This window comes from Euleptes europaea, chromosome 5 (assembly GCF_029931775.1).
Source record: "Euleptes europaea isolate rEulEur1 chromosome 5, rEulEur1.hap1, whole genome shotgun sequence".
Classification (NCBI taxonomy): Eukaryota; Metazoa; Chordata; class Lepidosauria; order Squamata; family Sphaerodactylidae; genus Euleptes; species Euleptes europaea.
This window is the reverse complement of record NC_079316.1, coordinates 10,281,469-10,296,615: the sequence shown is the minus strand read 5'-3', so window position 1 is coordinate 10,296,615 and position 15,147 is coordinate 10,281,469. Positions and strand designations below refer to the sequence as shown.

General features: G+C 49.6%; 1 protein-coding gene across 1 annotated transcript; it reads left to right on the top strand.

The window, feature by feature from the left end:
• Window positions 1-3,219: 3,219 nt before the first annotated feature.
• ALG3 (ALG3 alpha-1,3- mannosyltransferase) lies at window positions 3,220-14,247 on the top strand. Its single transcript, XM_056849837.1, has 9 exons — window positions 3,220-3,421; window positions 6,195-6,294; window positions 6,657-6,804; window positions 7,400-7,560; window positions 8,446-8,566; window positions 9,008-9,213; window positions 12,371-12,448; window positions 12,606-12,749; window positions 14,076-14,247. The coding sequence occupies exons 1-9, from the start codon at window positions 3,220-3,222 to the stop codon at window positions 14,245-14,247; spliced, it is 1,332 nt and encodes a 443-aa protein (XP_056705815.1).
• The last annotated feature ends 900 nt before the right edge of the window (window positions 14,248-15,147 follow it).

The window sequence follows — 15,147 nt, the reverse complement described above, 5'->3', positions numbered from 1 at the left end:
GGTGCAGTGCCGGATGGACGTATAAGCTAAACAAGCTGTAGCTTAGGGCCCCACTCTCTTGGGGGCCCCCAAAAAATTTAAAGGGAAAAAAACCCCTGGGTGTACATTTCCAAAATATAAGATAAAAACAAATAAAATAAAACCTACATACAGCAATTTTGTGTTGTGAAGGTTCCTATGATGTAAGTAATGGGCCCTGCCTGCTAGCCTGCTCCCTAAAATATCACTGGTTTTGATGTGGTAAACGGGGGTTCAGGGGGAGAGAGACCCAAGACCGTTATCAAGAAAAACCGTTTATTTGCAGCTGCTGACTCAGAGGCCCTAATGGGCAGAAATCTCTCAGTCCCGATTATACTGGGGAAGAGATATTTATCCAAATTCAAGTTATGACGATACATCAACAAGTTATGCATATCTGATTGTATTACAGACAGAAAGGCAACTCAGTACAGTTGCAGTTTCATCCAGTTTCTCCTATCATTGTTTATTGTTCACTCTGACACTCCATGACATTTCACCCACTGCCTTCACGCGCAGTTATCCTGCCCAGCAACAGACTTCCCTTGCTATCTAAATACATTTACAGAAAGGGGAAAAGATTATCACAAACTACTAAGCCAAAATACTTAAGTGGATCCTCCACATTCAGAGAAAGTCTACCTTGCTGTCTGTTTTCTCATTTCTATATATAAATTACCATATAGCATATATTCAACACAAAAAACAGCGACAATTTGTTGTTGACAAAGGACAGCTGGACCTATAAAGGGCCCCATTACCTTCCACAGCTTAGGGCCTCATCAAACCTAAATCCGGCCCTGGGTAGGTGGAGCTGAGAGAGCTCTAAGAAAACTGTGACTAGCCCAAGGTCACCCAGCTGGCTTCATGTGGAGGAGTGGGGAAACTGTAATGCCCAGATATAAGGCCTGGTTTAGAACACTATGTATTCATACGCACACACATGGAAGCTTTGGGGAAGTTGGCATCCGGGAGCCATGAACCAACAAATCATGCTCTCTGTGCCTGGTACGGCCTTTCACCAGTAGAGAGCTCTGAATTACCTTCATCTTTAGGAATGTGGTTTCTAGTTACTAAGATCACAAGACCTAGCACATGCTTAGAGACAGCCTTCGACCAATATCTATGGCTATGCTAATTAGAGTGAAGTAGACACCTAATGTGCATTGGTGCTTTTGCGTATCAATCTGCTTGTCAGCAGCCATGGGCCTGCCCCATGCGAATGCATAAATGATACTGACTTTCCTTTGTTTCTCGGGTGAGTAACTCTGCCTCTTATTAGTGGGTTATTTCACCCCCAGGGTCTCTGTTTAGCTAAATAAAGAACTGTTGCTTATTTTAACCTCCTCCTAGTTGTCTTCATTGGACTCTATAAGACAACCGGGGCACTTCACTAGTAGCCATTGGTAGCCCTCTCCTCCATGAGCACTTCCACTCCCCTCTTCAAGCCTCCCAAGTAGGCAGCCATCCCCACATCCTGGGGCAGGGAGTTCCGCCAGTTAACCATGAATGCATAAATGATACTGACTTTCCTTTGTTTCTGGGGTGAGCAACTCTGCATCTTATTCATGGGTTATTTCACCCCCAGGTCTGTGTTTAGCGAAATCAAGAACTGTTGCTCTTTTTAACCTCCTCCTCGTTGTCTTCATTGGACTCTTTAAGACAACCAGGGCACTTCACTAGTAGCCATGGGTAGCCCTCTCCTCCATGAGCACGTCCACTCCCCTCTTCAAGCCTCCCGAGTAGGCAGCCATCCCCACATCCTGGGGCAGGGAGTTCCACCAGTTAACCATGAATGCATAAATGATCCTGACTTTCCTTTGTTTCTCAGGTAACTCTGCCTCTTATTTGTGGGTTATTTCACCCCCAGGGTCTCTGTTTAGCTAAATAAAGAACTGTTGCTTATTTTAACCTCCTCCTAGTTATCTTCATTGGACTCTATAAGACAACCGGGGCACTTCACTAGTAGCCAGGGGGAAGCCCTCTCCTCCATGAGGCAGCCATCCCCACATCCTGGGGCAGGGAGTTCCACCAGTTAACCATGAATGCATAAATGATCCTGACTTTCCTTTGTTTCTGGGCTGAGTAACTCTGCCTCTTATTTGTGGGTCATTTCACCCCCAGGGTCTGTGTTCAGCTAAATAACGAACTATTGTCGAAGGCTTTCACGGTCAGAGTTCATTGGTTCTTGTAGGTTATCCGGGCTGTGTAACCGTGGTCTTGGTATTTTCTTTCCTGACGTTTCGCCAGCAGCTGTGGCAGGCATCTTCAGAGGAGAAACACTGAAGGACAGTGTCTCTCAGTGTCAAGTGTGTAGGAAGAGTCAGAGAGGGGTTGGGTTTGAGCTGAGTCCTGTCCTGCAGACGTAATGTGCTAATCATTGTCCTGTAAGTATCAAGATAATGTACTAATGAGAGTGTGGTATGTTAATATGGAAGCGTTGTATCCTGAAATGATCTGGTAATGTGTGAACTCCAAAGCTAATCTGCATGGCTATTGTTGACTGTAGCCTTTGTTAGTCTGGAGGTTTTTCAGGGCAGGAAGCCAAGCCTTATTCATTCTTAATGATTAGCACATTACTTCTGCAGGACAGGACTCAGCTCAAACCCAACCCCTCTCTGACTCTTCCTACACACTTGACACTGAGAGAGACTGTCCTTCAGTGTGACTCCTCTGCAGATGTCGGCCACAGCTGCTGGCGAAACGTCAGGAAAGAAAATACCAAGACCACGGTCACACAGCCCGGATAGCCTACAAGAACCAAACCACGAACTGTTGCTCATTTTAACCTCCTCCTCGTTGTCTTCATTGGACTCTATAAGACACCCGGGGCACTTCAAAACCAGCCCGGTTCACCAGATTAGCGTTCTCTGCATAAATGGCCCACAATAAGCACCCCCACACACACACCGTGCAGAGTTGTGAGAATCCGGACAGGGGAAAACGCGCATCTACAGAGCGGCAAATCCAAGGCAGAACCTCCCGGGCATCAACGGCCAACGGGGCCGCGAGGAAAAGCCGTTGATGTGTTTTTTTTAAAAGGCGCGCCCACTTCCGGGGCCTGCCAGCCAATCCCCGGCCTCCACGTCATCGGGTAGGGCCGGGCGGGACCCGGAACGGTCGGCGCGGGGCGCGCGCGGGCGCGGGGGAGGCCTTTGGCTGCTGCTTCCGGCTGTCAGGCCGTGCGGGGCGGGCGAGGCGATGGCTCCGGGGCCCGGGCTGCGGCGGAAGGGGGCGGCGGGGCTGGCGGGGCCGGGGCCGCCCTTGCTGCGGCAGGGCCTGCGGCGGGCCTGGCAGGAGAAGCGCCTGGTGCTGCTGGAGCCCCACTACACGCCGCTGGTGGCCGCCTGCCTCTGCCTGGCGGAGGTGGGGGTCAACCAGTGGGTCATTCAGCGGGTGGCGTGTGAGTGCCCGGGCCCGGGGGGGGGCGGGCGGGGGCTGAGCCCGCCTGGCAGATCGCGGGAGGTTTGGGGGCGGGGGACTGGGGAAGGGGGAGTTGGGGGGGCTTCACCTACAGACCCTAGTGTTAGTGGAAAAGAGCAAGAGTCCAGTAGCACCTTAAAAACTAACATGAATATTTTCTGGCAGGGGATGAGCTTTCGTGAGCCACAGCTCCCATCTTCAGATCTGCAGGAGTAGAAAAGAGCAAGAGTCCGGTAGCACCTTAAAGACGAACAAAAATATTTTCTGGCAGGGGATGAGCTTTCGTGAGCCACAGCTCCCTTCTTCCGATACAGCTAGAATGTGAATCTATCTGTCTTTTAAGTGGAGGACGAGAGTGAATTCAGACAAGCATTAGTATGTAAATGTGAACAGTATGTCAATGTGAATAGCAGGCGTGATGGGATTAGGTGTGGGATGCAGAAGAGACTGATGTCCAGGGAAGAGATGGGTGTGGAGAAATCAGCATTGGTAATGAGCCACCCATCTCTCCCCTGGACATCACAGACTCTTCTGCATACCAGACCTAATCCCATCAAGCCTGCTATTCACATTTACATACTGTTAACATTTACATACTAATGCTTGTCTGAATTCACTCTCCTCTACTTAAAGACAGATGGATTCACATTCTAGCTGTATCTGAAGAACTGAGCTGTGGCTCACGAAAGCTCATCCCCTGCCAGAAAATATTTTTGTTAGTCTTTAAGGTGCTACTGGACTCTTGCCCTTTTCTACTACTGCAGACAGACTAACACGGCTATGGAAGACCCTAGCGTGTGTGTGTGAAGTGCCGTCAGGTCGCTTCCAACTCATGGCGACCCTGTGCGTCAAAGTCCTCCAAAATGTCTTGTCTTTGACAGCCTTGCTCAGGTCTTGCAAATTGAGGCCCGTGGTTTCCTTGATTGAGTCAATCCATCTCCTGTTGGGTCTTCCTCTTTTCCTGCTGCATTCAACTTTTCCTAGCATGACTGACTTTTCCAGTAGTAGAAAAGAGCAAGAGAAAATATTTTTGTTAGTCTTTAAGGTGCTACTGGACTCTTGCTCTTTTCTACTACTGCAGACAGACTAACACGGCTACCCACTGTGACTTTTCCAGTGACTCTTGTCTTCTCATAATGCGACCAAAACAGACCGTAGAGACCCTTATTTGAAAGAGGTGAAAGAGAGCCAAGAGTCCAGTAGCACATTAAAGACTTAACAAAGTTTCTGGCAGGGAGTGAGCTTTGGTGAGCCATAGCTCACTTCTGATGGCTCACAAAAGCTCCTACCCTGCCAGAAACTTTGTTAGTCTTGAAGAAGAAGAGTTGGTTTCTATATGCCGACTTTCTCTACCACTTAAGAAAGAATCAAACCCGCTTACAATCGCCTTCCTTTCCCCTCCCCACAATAGACACCCTGTGAGGTAGGTGGGATTGAGAGAGCTGTGACTAGCCCAAGGTTACCCAGCTGGTCTCCTGTGGAGGAGTGGGGAAACAAACCCAGTTCACCAGATTAGCCTCCGCCGCTCATGTGGAGGAGTGGGGAAACAAACCCAGTTCTCCAGAGAAGAGTCCACTGCTCCAAGCCACTGCTCTTAACCACTACACCATGCTGGCTCTCTTTAAGGTGCTACTGGGCTATTGCTCTTTTCTACTGCTACAGGCAGACTGACATGGCTACCCATCGTGTCTTATTTCCAGGAGAACCGATCTCTGTAGCATTGAAATTGGTTGTAATTTCAAGAGAAGTACATGTGTTGCAATGTATTTGAACCTTTGTTATTACTACTGTTTTGTAAAATTTTGGACTAGCTACAGGTTATTAGATCAATGCCTTGTAACCTCTGGTGCTTTGCACATTTTTTCCTTTCCACCTGGAGGTCGGCAACAATCAAGGGGAAAGTAGGACTGGGAACCGTGGAGTCCTGGGGGGGGGGGAGATGAAAGGTAGGGTGGACTGTGGTTGGGGGGTTCCAATGTTGGGTGGGTAGAGGGATGACGCGCATTAGCACATCTTGAGGACAAGGGTGCTGGGGATGTGTGGAATCACTGTGGCTTGGAATGGAAATGGCACTAGTTGCTCTGGCCCCTATGAGATATGGGGTGGTTCTGGTCTTGTGGGCAATGCTTATTACTTAATTTGAGCCAAGAATTGCGCTAGGAACATATGCTCAGTGCCAGGGTTGAATAGTAAAGCATGTGAAGCTGCCTTCTAGAATCATAGAGTTGGAAGGCACCACCAGGGTCATCTAGTCCAACCCCCTGCACAATGCAGGAAATTCACAACTACCTCCCCGCACACACCCAGTGACCCATACTCCATGCCCAGAAGATGGCCAAGAAGCCCTCTCTCTCATGATCTGCCTAAGGTCATAGAACCAGCATGGCAGACAGATGGCCATCTAGCCTCTGCTTAAAAACCTCCAGGTTTTTAAAAGATCTGTGGGGGTATTATGGCCCAAGAGCCAGGAGCCGTAACAGCAAAGCATCAGAAGAAGTGGCAGGAAGAGGGTTGTCGTTCTTGATTAACGGGGGTGAATGGAGAGGTGTAATTGGGGCCCGGGGACGGCCCTATCAGAGGTTATAGCCCTGAAGGTCAAATAGATCATCCGCGATCAGAAGCAGTCTCAAAGAAGCAGTCTCAAGGAAGTGGATCCGGCCCACAGGCCTTATGTTTGACACCCCTGGCCTTATGTTTGACACCCCTGGCCTAGAGCATCCCTGACAAGACTTCTCCTGTGCTTCTCCCTCTAGATACCGAGATCGATTGGAAAGCTTACATGGATGAGGTAGAGGGTGTCGTCAATGGGACCCTGGATTACACCCAGCTGAAGGGGGACACAGGACCCCTTGTGTGAGTGCCAGTAACCACGAGGCTTTCCAAAGGCTATGGGCTGGACACAAGAAACTACCTGATACTGAATCAGACCTTTGGTCCATCAAAGTCACGATTGCCTACTCAGACTGGCAGCCGCTCTCCAGAGTCTCAGGCTGAGTTCTTTTGCACCACCTACTACCTGATCCTTTTAACGGGAGGTGCCGGGGATTGAACCTGGGGCCTTCTGCATGCCAAGCAGATGCTCTATCACTGGGCCATGGCCCCCGACCTGGGTGGGATTGGGGTGGGTGTCCCTCCTCCCAAGCCTGATTCTTGGGGTGGTGAGCAGTGGCTTTCCCCTTCCTTTTGAATGCACTCATTTTTCTCTCTCTTTGCAGTTACCCAGCTGGCTTTGTTTACATCTTCCTGGGCCTCTACTACGCCACCAGCCGCGGCACCAACATCCGCCTGGCCCAGTACCTCTTTGCCGCCTTGTACCTCGCCACACTGCTGCTTGTTTTCCGCATCTACAGCCGAACCAATAAGGTCAGTAGCTGAGTGTGACATCCAAAGGATGCGTGAATGACAATTTCTTCTCCTGCCACAAGCAGGAGCCCCCAGCTAAGCATGTCCCGAAGGGGGAGGTTAGAGCCAAGAGATCAAGGGGGTGTGGGTGAGGGTGGAAGGGCAGGAATTCAGGGAAGGCTCATTGCTTAGGTCTTGATTTCTTATTTTGGTCAGCACCATCAGTGCAGGTGGCATTTGACAAAAGCGTATCAGAAAAAAAGGCTGACCTCTGCCCTAAGGAGAGATGCTGAAATTCTGGGCTTTTATGTATTCTCATTTTCCTTGTTTGTAAATTCTGGTTTCTAGGTTTGAGTCCAGTAGCAACAAGAGACCATCAAGGTTTTCAGGGTAGGAGCTTTTGAGAGTCAAAGCTCACTTCATCAGCTTCCCCACCCAAATGTCTTCACTCTACACAACTCCTGGGCCCTGCCTCTGGGAAAAACAGTTAACCTGCCCCTGCATCACATAAGTATAGTTGGCAGGTGTGCACCTGCGGAACAGGACTCGCACCCCCTCAGCAGATAGAGCTTCCCTGGAGACGGGTCTGGTTGTTCATGGCCCCCTCTGTCCTCAGGTGCCCCCGTACGTTTTCTTCTTCATGTGCTGCGCTTCCTATCGCATCCACTCCATCTTCGTCCTGCGTCTCTTCAACGACCCCGTCGCCATGGCGATCCTGTTCTTGGCCGTCAACCTTTTCCTGGAGGACCGCTGGTCCTGGGGCTGCTTCTGCTTCAGGTGAGACCCCTGGGGCTGGTTGATCCAATGAAGGCCAACAAATAAAATGAAGCGATACGTCTAGTTGCCTGAAATGCAAAGTTGGGGGAGGGGCTGTGGCTCTTTGGGTCTGGGGCTCGAATCCCCCCTCCCTCATATCGTCCTTTCCCCCTTTATAACATCTGGTAGTGAAATCTGCTTGCGGGGGGGGGGGGGAAATGTCCATTTTCCACATGGTTGCCAGGGAGCTCAGAGCTGGCTAAGGTGATTAAAGAGGAGGGGCTGTGGCTCAGTGGTAGAGCCTCTGCTCGGCATGCAGGAGGTCCCAAGTTCAATCTCCGGCATCTCCAGTTAAAGGGACTAGGCAGGTAGGTGATGTGAAAGACCTCTGCCTGAGACTCTAGAGACCCACTGCCTGGCAGACTTTGATGGATTAAAGGTCTGATTCAGTATAAGGCAGCTTCATGTTCTGGTGAGAGGCTGTGGCTCAGTGGTAGAGCATCTGCTTGGCATGCAGAAGGTCCCAGGTTCAATCCCGGCATCTCTAGTTAAAAGGACCAGGTAAGTAGGTGATGTAAAAGACCCCTGCCTGAGACCCTGGAGAGCCTGTCTGACTTTGATGAACCCAAGGGTCTGATTCAGAATGAGACAGCTTCACGTGTTCATGTATGTTTGGGGATGGACCGTGGCTCAGTGGTAGAGCATCTCCTTGCCATGTAGAAGGTCTCAGGTTCAATCCCCCACATCTTCAGTTAAAAGGACCAGGCAGTGGGTGATGCGAAAGACCTCCGTCTGAGACCTTGGAGACCTGCTGCCAGTCTGAGTAGGCAGGACTCGCCATTATGGACTGATGGTCTGATTCAGTGTAAGGCAGCCTGATGTGTTCACTTCTGTCTCCTCCTCTAGCCTGGCTGTGTCCGTGAAAATGAACATCCTCCTCTTTGCGCCGGGTCTCCTTTTCCTCCTGCTGCGGCGCTTTGGCTTGCCGGGCACCATCCCCAAGCTTGCCATCTGTGCGGCCTTGCAGGTAAGAGGAAGGGCGGGGCATAGAGGGTGGGGGTTTTTTTTTTAGGCAGTCAGAAGGACCTGTCTGAGTGTGATCTTCTCATTCTGGTCCAAAGGGTTTCAGGTAGCTGGGCTAGAAGACGAAGGAAGCTGAAGGACCTCCAGCGTGGTGTAGTGGTTAAGAAGAGTGGTGGGGAGCGGTGGACTCTGATCTGGAGAACCAGGTTTGATTCCCCCACTCCTCCACATGAAGCCAGCTGGGTGACCTTGGGCTAGTCACAGCTCTCTTAGAGCTCTCTCAGCCCCACCTACCTCACAGGGTGTCTGTTGTGAGGCGGGGAAGGGAAGGGGATTGTAAGCCGGTTTGATTCTTCCTTAAGTGGCAGAGAAAGTCAGCATATAAAAACCAACGCTTCGTCTTCTTCTAATGAGGAAGCTTCAAAGCAGTGGGTTTTTTTTGCAGGTGGCCCTGGGGTTGCCGTTCCTGTTGGCCAACCCTGTTGGGTACCTGACCCGTTCCTTTGACCTGGGCCGCCAGTTCCTCTTCAAGTGGACGGTGAATTGGCGGTTCTTGCCAGAGGAGGTTTTCCAGCACCGGGCATTCCACGCAGGACTTCTGACCTCTCACCTGACTGTCCTGGGGCTTTTTGCACTAACCAGGTGGCACAGGTAAGACAGATGCGTTCCTGCTTGTGTTCAAGGGGGGGGGGGAAGCCATGAGGGGTCAGAAATCTCTAAGGTTGCCTCTAAGCCCCCCAAACTGAGTCATGCATTCTAATGCAATCCTACAGCAAGAAGTTTTCTTGCATCTGGAGAGCCAGCGTGGTGTAGTGGTTAAGAGCAGTGGTTTGGAGCGGTGGACTCTGATCCAGAGAACCGGGTTCGATTCCCACTCCTCCACATGAGCAGCGGAGGCTAATCTGAGTGAACTGGATTTGTTTCCCCTCTCCACATGAAGCCAGCTGGGTGACCTTGGGCTAGTCACACTCTCTCAGCCCCACCTGCTTCACAGGGTGTCCGTTGTGGGTAGGTGAAGGCGATTGTAAGCTGGTTTGATTCTTTCTTAAGTGGTAGAGAAAGTTGGTGTATAAAAACCAACTCTTCTTCTTCGTCTGGTGGTGGAGTCTGATCTTAGCTCTCCAGAATCATCAACATGGTGGACTGCCCGCTGTGAAAAAGCAAGGGAGATAAAATAGGATGTTAGTGCACCTCCATCCGATGGTACACTGTTTTCATTTGAATTAATTATAGTCAACAATCTGATTCTATGGCTGAACTCTCTGTTGTTTATAGGATCAGGCCCTTTATTATTATTTTATTATGTAGTTAGTTACAGTCCTCCTTTTTCACTGAGCCTCAAGGCAGATTACAAATTACAAGTCAAATACAGTCAGCAGGATGGGACATCCAGTGAACAGAACAATAAGGTTTGGACTACAGAAATCTCAGGGCTGAAACAGCATGAACTTTTAAACATGATATGTTGAAATAGTGTAGAAACTACCTAGAGTGGAGTATACTTCCTAGCCTGAAACTTCCTAGGCTGGAGTATAATTATAGGTAGCAATATAGTAGCATCAGACACGTTCCCCATTCTTTTGCCAATGCAATGTACTCCTGGGCAGCCAACCGACTGCCTGCTACAGGGTGGTGTGTGATCGGTAGTAACTACTTGGTAGCAGCCGGTCCAGGAGGTTCCAATTCAGACTAAACCGAAAAGCTTGGTTGCAAAAATATTAAAAAATGGCCTGGTTGGATCAGAGGTAAACACCCATCTAATCCAGCACTGTGAACTGTGGCTGGGCAACACCTCCCCCTGGTGGCCGCCATCAATAATCTGCTAGACTTGGAGATTCTTCTGACTTTTGCTGGCTGATCACAGTTGATCAGCCTATCCCCCCACTGTCTGTTAAAGACCTTTGTAGTTACCCTCTTCCAGCCTCACCTACTTCCCCAGGTTGTTGTGGTGACAAATTTGTGTAACAGGATGCTTTCACACATCCTGAATAATCCACTTTCAATGCACTTTAATGATAATTTGTAAGTGGATTTTGCCGTTTCAGACAGTGGCCATTTTTGCATGGTAATTAGCAGCGCGTTCCAGGCTGAATTGCCCCGCATATTTTTTTTTAATTTTCCAAAATGACTGCGAAGCCGGCACATACCTGTTTCGCATTGCTAAAGAGGCCATTTAACGCGACCTTTTGTGTTTGCTGCGAAGAATCTCCCTCAAGGAACTATGCAAAACAACAGAGGCACTTCAGCTATGCATATGCTAATGACTATGCAAACAGGAACAAAGGAGCAGGTGAGTGGGGGGAGTGGAACTTCTCCTTTTGCGTGGGGACCATGACAAGGCATTGTTAAAGCCGCATTTTAAAAAAGAGCTTTGAGCGAACATCAAAATTGACCATGCAAAAATGGCCAGTAAAATCCATCTGCAAAGTGCATTGAAAGTGGACTGCAAGTGCATTATTCTGCATGGGTGAATGCACCCGAAATTTCCACTTGAGCCAGTTTAGAAGAGATGGATTTAGTTGTTAACTAAACCCCCACCCCACCCCGGCATTCCTAGCTTGAAGGAAGTTTGCAGTGCAGAATGGGTAGTTCCAGCTTCCTCTTCAAGGGACAGCCAGAGTGTTAGACTAGGATCTGGGAGACCCAGGTTCAAATCCCCACTCTGCCATGGAAACTCGCTGGGTGACCATGAGCTATTCACACGCTTACGGCTGAATCTCCCCCCAGGGTTGTTGTGAGGATAAAATGGAGGAGAGGAAAACTGTGTAAGCCCCCTTGGGTCCCCCACTGGGGAGAAAGGCGGGGTATAAGTGAAGTAAATAAATAAATAAAAAGGGTCAGGGATTGCTAACCAATTTGAGTGGAGGAGAACTCCTTCAAGGCTGCTCAATCTGGTGGTCCAACGACCTCCAAAACAAATAAAAGGGAGTATTTCTTCATACAATGCATAGTTAAATTGTGGAACTCCCTGCCTCAGGATGTGGTGATGGCTGCCAACTTGGAAGGCTTTAAGAGGGGAGTGGACATGTTCATGGAGGAGAGGGCTATCCATGGCTATTAGTCAAAATGGATACTAATCATGATTCATACCTATTCTCTCCAGGATCAGAGAAGCATGCCTATGATATTAGGTGCTTTGGAACACAGGCAGGACAATGCTGCTGCAGTCATGCAGTTTGTAGGCTTCCTGGAGGCACCTGGTTGGCCACTGTGTGAACAGACTGCTGGACTTGATGGACCTTGGTCTGATCCAGCATGGCCTTTCTTATGTCCTTTTGTCATCCAGAACTTGATCCAAAGCATCTGCTCAGCCTTCACAAGGGAAGCAGCCTCGGGGTGCATCAGCCAACATCCCATCTCTGGTTAAGACCAGTTGACCAGAAAAATAAACCCCTTCATGGCCAGCATGGTGTAGCAGTTAAGAGTGGTGGTTTGGAGTGGTGGACTCTAATCTGGAGAACCAGGTTGGTTTCCCCACTCCTCCATGTGAGCGGTGGAGGCTAATCTGGTTAACCAGGTTGGTTTCCCCTCTCCTCCACATGAAGCCAGCTGGGTGACCTTGGGCTAGTCACAGCTCTCTTAGAGCTCTCTCAGCCCCACCTACCTCACAGGGTGTCTGTTGTGGGGAGGGAAAGGGAAGGTGACTGTAAGCTGGTTTGTAATTCTGCCTGAAGTGGTAGAGAAAGTCGGCATATAAAAAACCAACTCTTCTCTTCTTCTCTACTGTGCAGGCTGGGGGAGGGGTCAGTTTCCCTTGATATACCAAAATATCACAACATTTATGTTCCTCTTTCTTCCCCCCTGGCAGATCTGAAGAAAACACCCTGTCGCTGTTGAAGGATCCAGCTGAGAGGAAAAGCCCTCCACAGCCTCTCTCAGCCAACCATATCCTTTCCCCTCAAGGCGAGGCCTAGGCCCTGTGGGGGCTGCTTGGTTTGGGGGATGGAGTTGACGGGTCGGGGCCCACAAGTCCTGCCCAGAGTAGCTGTGGTGTTGCTTTCTGAGCTTTGCCTGGTATGGTCTCCCCTTAACCGAAGGCCACAGATAGTCTTTGCTCTCTTCACGTCCAACTTCATCGGCGTTTGCTTCAGCCGCTCCCTGCACTACCAGTTTTACGTCTGGTACTTCCACACGCTGCCCTACCTGCTGTGGTGCACGCCAGCCAAGAAGCCGACTCACCTGCTAAAGTAAGAACCTGCATGGACTGGCTGGAGAAAGGGCCACGGCTCAGCGGTAGAGCATCTGCTTGGCGTGCAGAAGGTCCCAGGTTCAATCCCTGCCATCTCCGGTTAAAAGGACCAGGCAGTAGGTGATGGGGAGAGACCTTTGCCTGAGACCCTGGAGACCAGTCTTGATGGACCTTGATGGACCAGTCTTAACCCCTACACCATGTTGGCTCTCTAAAGCATCCCTGACAAGTGTTCGTACAGCTGCTGCTTGAAGACTGCCAGTGAGGGGGGTCTCACCACCTCCCTCAGAAGCCGACTCCACTGCTGAACAACTCTGACTGTAAATCCCCCCCCCCCAAATATCCAGCAGTTATGTAGTGCTTTTGGACATATGGCTTCATAGGCATTCGCTCTGTAATTCTTACAATAACCAGTGTCGCTCAAGTTCATTTCCTCTGCCCCACTTCCACTGTAAAGTTGGAATTATAGCAGTCTCTCTCACATAGTTCTTGAAAGGGACTTTGTAAGGGAAAAGGTTGTTAAGTGTAACAAATGGAATGTATGATGTAAGTAATGGAAGGCTTTAAGAGGGGGGGAGGACATGTTCATGGAGGAGAGGGGTATTCATGGCTACTCGTCAAAATGCATACTAGTCATGATGTAAACCTATTAAATGAGGTGCTTTGGAACACAGGGAGGATAATGCTGCTGCAGTCATCTTGTTTGCGGGCTTCTTAGAGGCACCTAGTTGGGCCACTGTGTGAACAGACTGCTGGACTTGATGGGCCTTGGTCTGATCCAGCATGGCCTTTCTTATGTTCTTATATAGAGGAAAGAGCAAATTGTTCCCAAGTGAGGAAACCAAGAAAGCTCCAGCAGTCCTCCTTCAATGAGTTTCTGTCTACACATAAGGAAGAAATTTCTAACAGCGGTTTCTCAGCAAAACAGGCTTCCTCGGGAGGTGGTGAGCTCTCCTTCCCTGGAGGTTTTTAAGCAGAGGCTAGATGGCCATCTGTCAGCACTGCTGATTCTATGACCGTAGGCAGATCATGAGAGGGAGGGCATCTTGGCCATCTTCCGGGTGTGGAGTAGGTGTCACTGGGGGTGTTGTGGGGAGGTAGTTGTGAATTTCCTGCATTGTGCAGGGGCTTGGACTAGATGACCCTGGTGGTCCCTTCCAACTCTATGATTCAATATCTGGGGAGGGAGGGGGTGGGAGCAAGTCAATATGAAAATCAGTGTGATTTTGACTAAAAGCTTCATGGTTTGGGTTACAGTGGTTTTCTGACTGGTCGCTCCCCAAAGCTAAGAACCCACCTCTGGCTTCCTCCCCCTCTGCTCCAGGGTGCTTATCCTAGGCTTGATCGAGCTCTCTTGGAACACCTACCCTTCGACAGTCTACAGTTCAGCCTCCCTCCACCTGTGTCACGGGGCCATCCTTGCACAGCTCTGGTACGGCACAGCAGCCTCTCCGGCGGCAGAGGAAGAGAGACGGTCTTCAAGAAAGGCCAAGTAAGAACTGGACAGGAACAGCCTTGCCGCCCGCCGAGGCTGGGCTTGGACATTGCTCCAGAAGAGTTGCTGACGGTTGGGTTCCTCCCGGAGTCTCTTGCTCAGAGCAGCCGTGGCTTTCTGGCCCTGGAATGTCTGTCTTGATGAGTGGTGGAGAGAAGGATGTAACCTACATACTTGCTAGTATTAAGGTGGAGAACCTTCAATAAAAGCCGCTGGGCCCTGGGGCGACGCCTGTTGCCTTGTTTTGTGTGATGCTACTGCTGAATGAGGCATCTTAAAAATCTCACCTTTTAAAGGAATTTGTGTTCTGTCTTTCCCCCTTTTCTTAGACCGAGATCTTGAGCAATAAAACCATAAAAGTTAAATAAGACCCATCTCTAAAAACATCTCCCTTAGTCTCTTCTCTGAAGCCTCCAAAAAACGATCAACAAAATAAGTACACTGAGGGTCAGAGTCCTCTAAGAGGAACTGAACCTTTTGCTCCAAAGTTGCTCGAGAAGATGTGGAGCATTTGTTAAAACATGGTATCATCCATTTTAGTCTAAGATGGTACACGTAAGGACAATGCAGAAGGATATGTACCTGCATTGTGCAGGGGGTTGGACTAGATGACACTGGTGGTCCCTTCCAACTCTATGATTTTATGTACCAAGGAGACCACTGACAGAAGAGGGCAGGGACACAGCCGGTCTGAAAAAGGGATCCTTAGTTTACGGCCCAGCAAAATCACTGAAAAAGGGCAAAGAAATCTTGAATGCATAAAGATTCTACACAACTTTGGACTAACCAGAGAATCCAGGTAGGAAGGAAGATTACCCTTAGATACCAGGCCCTGGGCATGCGGAGAACATGTCCTCCGAGCATCAAAATGAGTGTAACCCTTATCTCTAGCACAGATCAA